Genomic DNA, 529 nt, shown 5'->3' with positions numbered 1-529 from the left:
CCCCACTGAGCGGGGAAGGAGCTGGGGGGTGGGAGGGCACGGGGGGCACGGATGGGGAGGGGGCGCTGGGCCCGTGCAGTGCTGGGAGCAGGTCTGGGGGTTCCCCTCGCTCACAGGCCCCTTCCGTCATCCAGGGTACGACCCAGGGATGACTGTGGGTGTCGTTATCGGTGTCATTGTGCTGGTCATTGCTGTGACAGGAGCAGCTGGTTACTTCTGCAGTAAGTGCTGAGCGAAGCCCTTGGGGCCAGGCCATGCCCAGGCCTTGGGGTGGGGGGAGCAGGGAGGGCTCATCATGGCTGTGCCTGCAACCAGGGGGGACGGGATTCATAGATTCATAGAAGTCAGGTTGGAAGGGACCTTGTAGATCATCAAGTCCGACCCCCTGCCTGGGCAGGAGAGAAAACTGGGCTCAAGTGACCCCAGCCATGTGGATGTCAAGCCTCCTCTTAAAGCCCCCCAGAGCAGGAGCCAGCACCACTTCCCTTGGAAGTTGGTTCCAGATCCTAGCCGCCCTGACTGTGAAGTA

At 62.0% G+C, this 529-nt stretch overlaps 1 protein-coding gene across 1 annotated transcript in view; it reads left to right on the top strand.

The window, feature by feature from the left end:
- Positions 1-529, top strand: part of LOC102379248 — a gene marked incomplete at its 5' end in the record, with an annotated part of 17,040 nt that overhangs the window by 4,356 nt on the left and 12,155 nt on the right. Inside the window, one exon of the mRNA XM_025194125.1 lies at positions 135-221. Within this exon, the coding sequence (XP_025049910.1) occupies positions 135-221 (87 nt within the window). The remainder of the gene's footprint in view (positions 1-134; positions 222-529) is intronic.

Source organism: Alligator sinensis, unplaced genomic scaffold (assembly GCF_000455745.1).
Source record: "Alligator sinensis unplaced genomic scaffold, ASM45574v1 scaffold1531_1, whole genome shotgun sequence".
Lineage (NCBI taxonomy): Eukaryota > Metazoa > Chordata > Crocodylia > Alligatoridae > Alligator > Alligator sinensis.
This window is presented reverse-complemented; position numbering and strand designations above follow the sequence as displayed.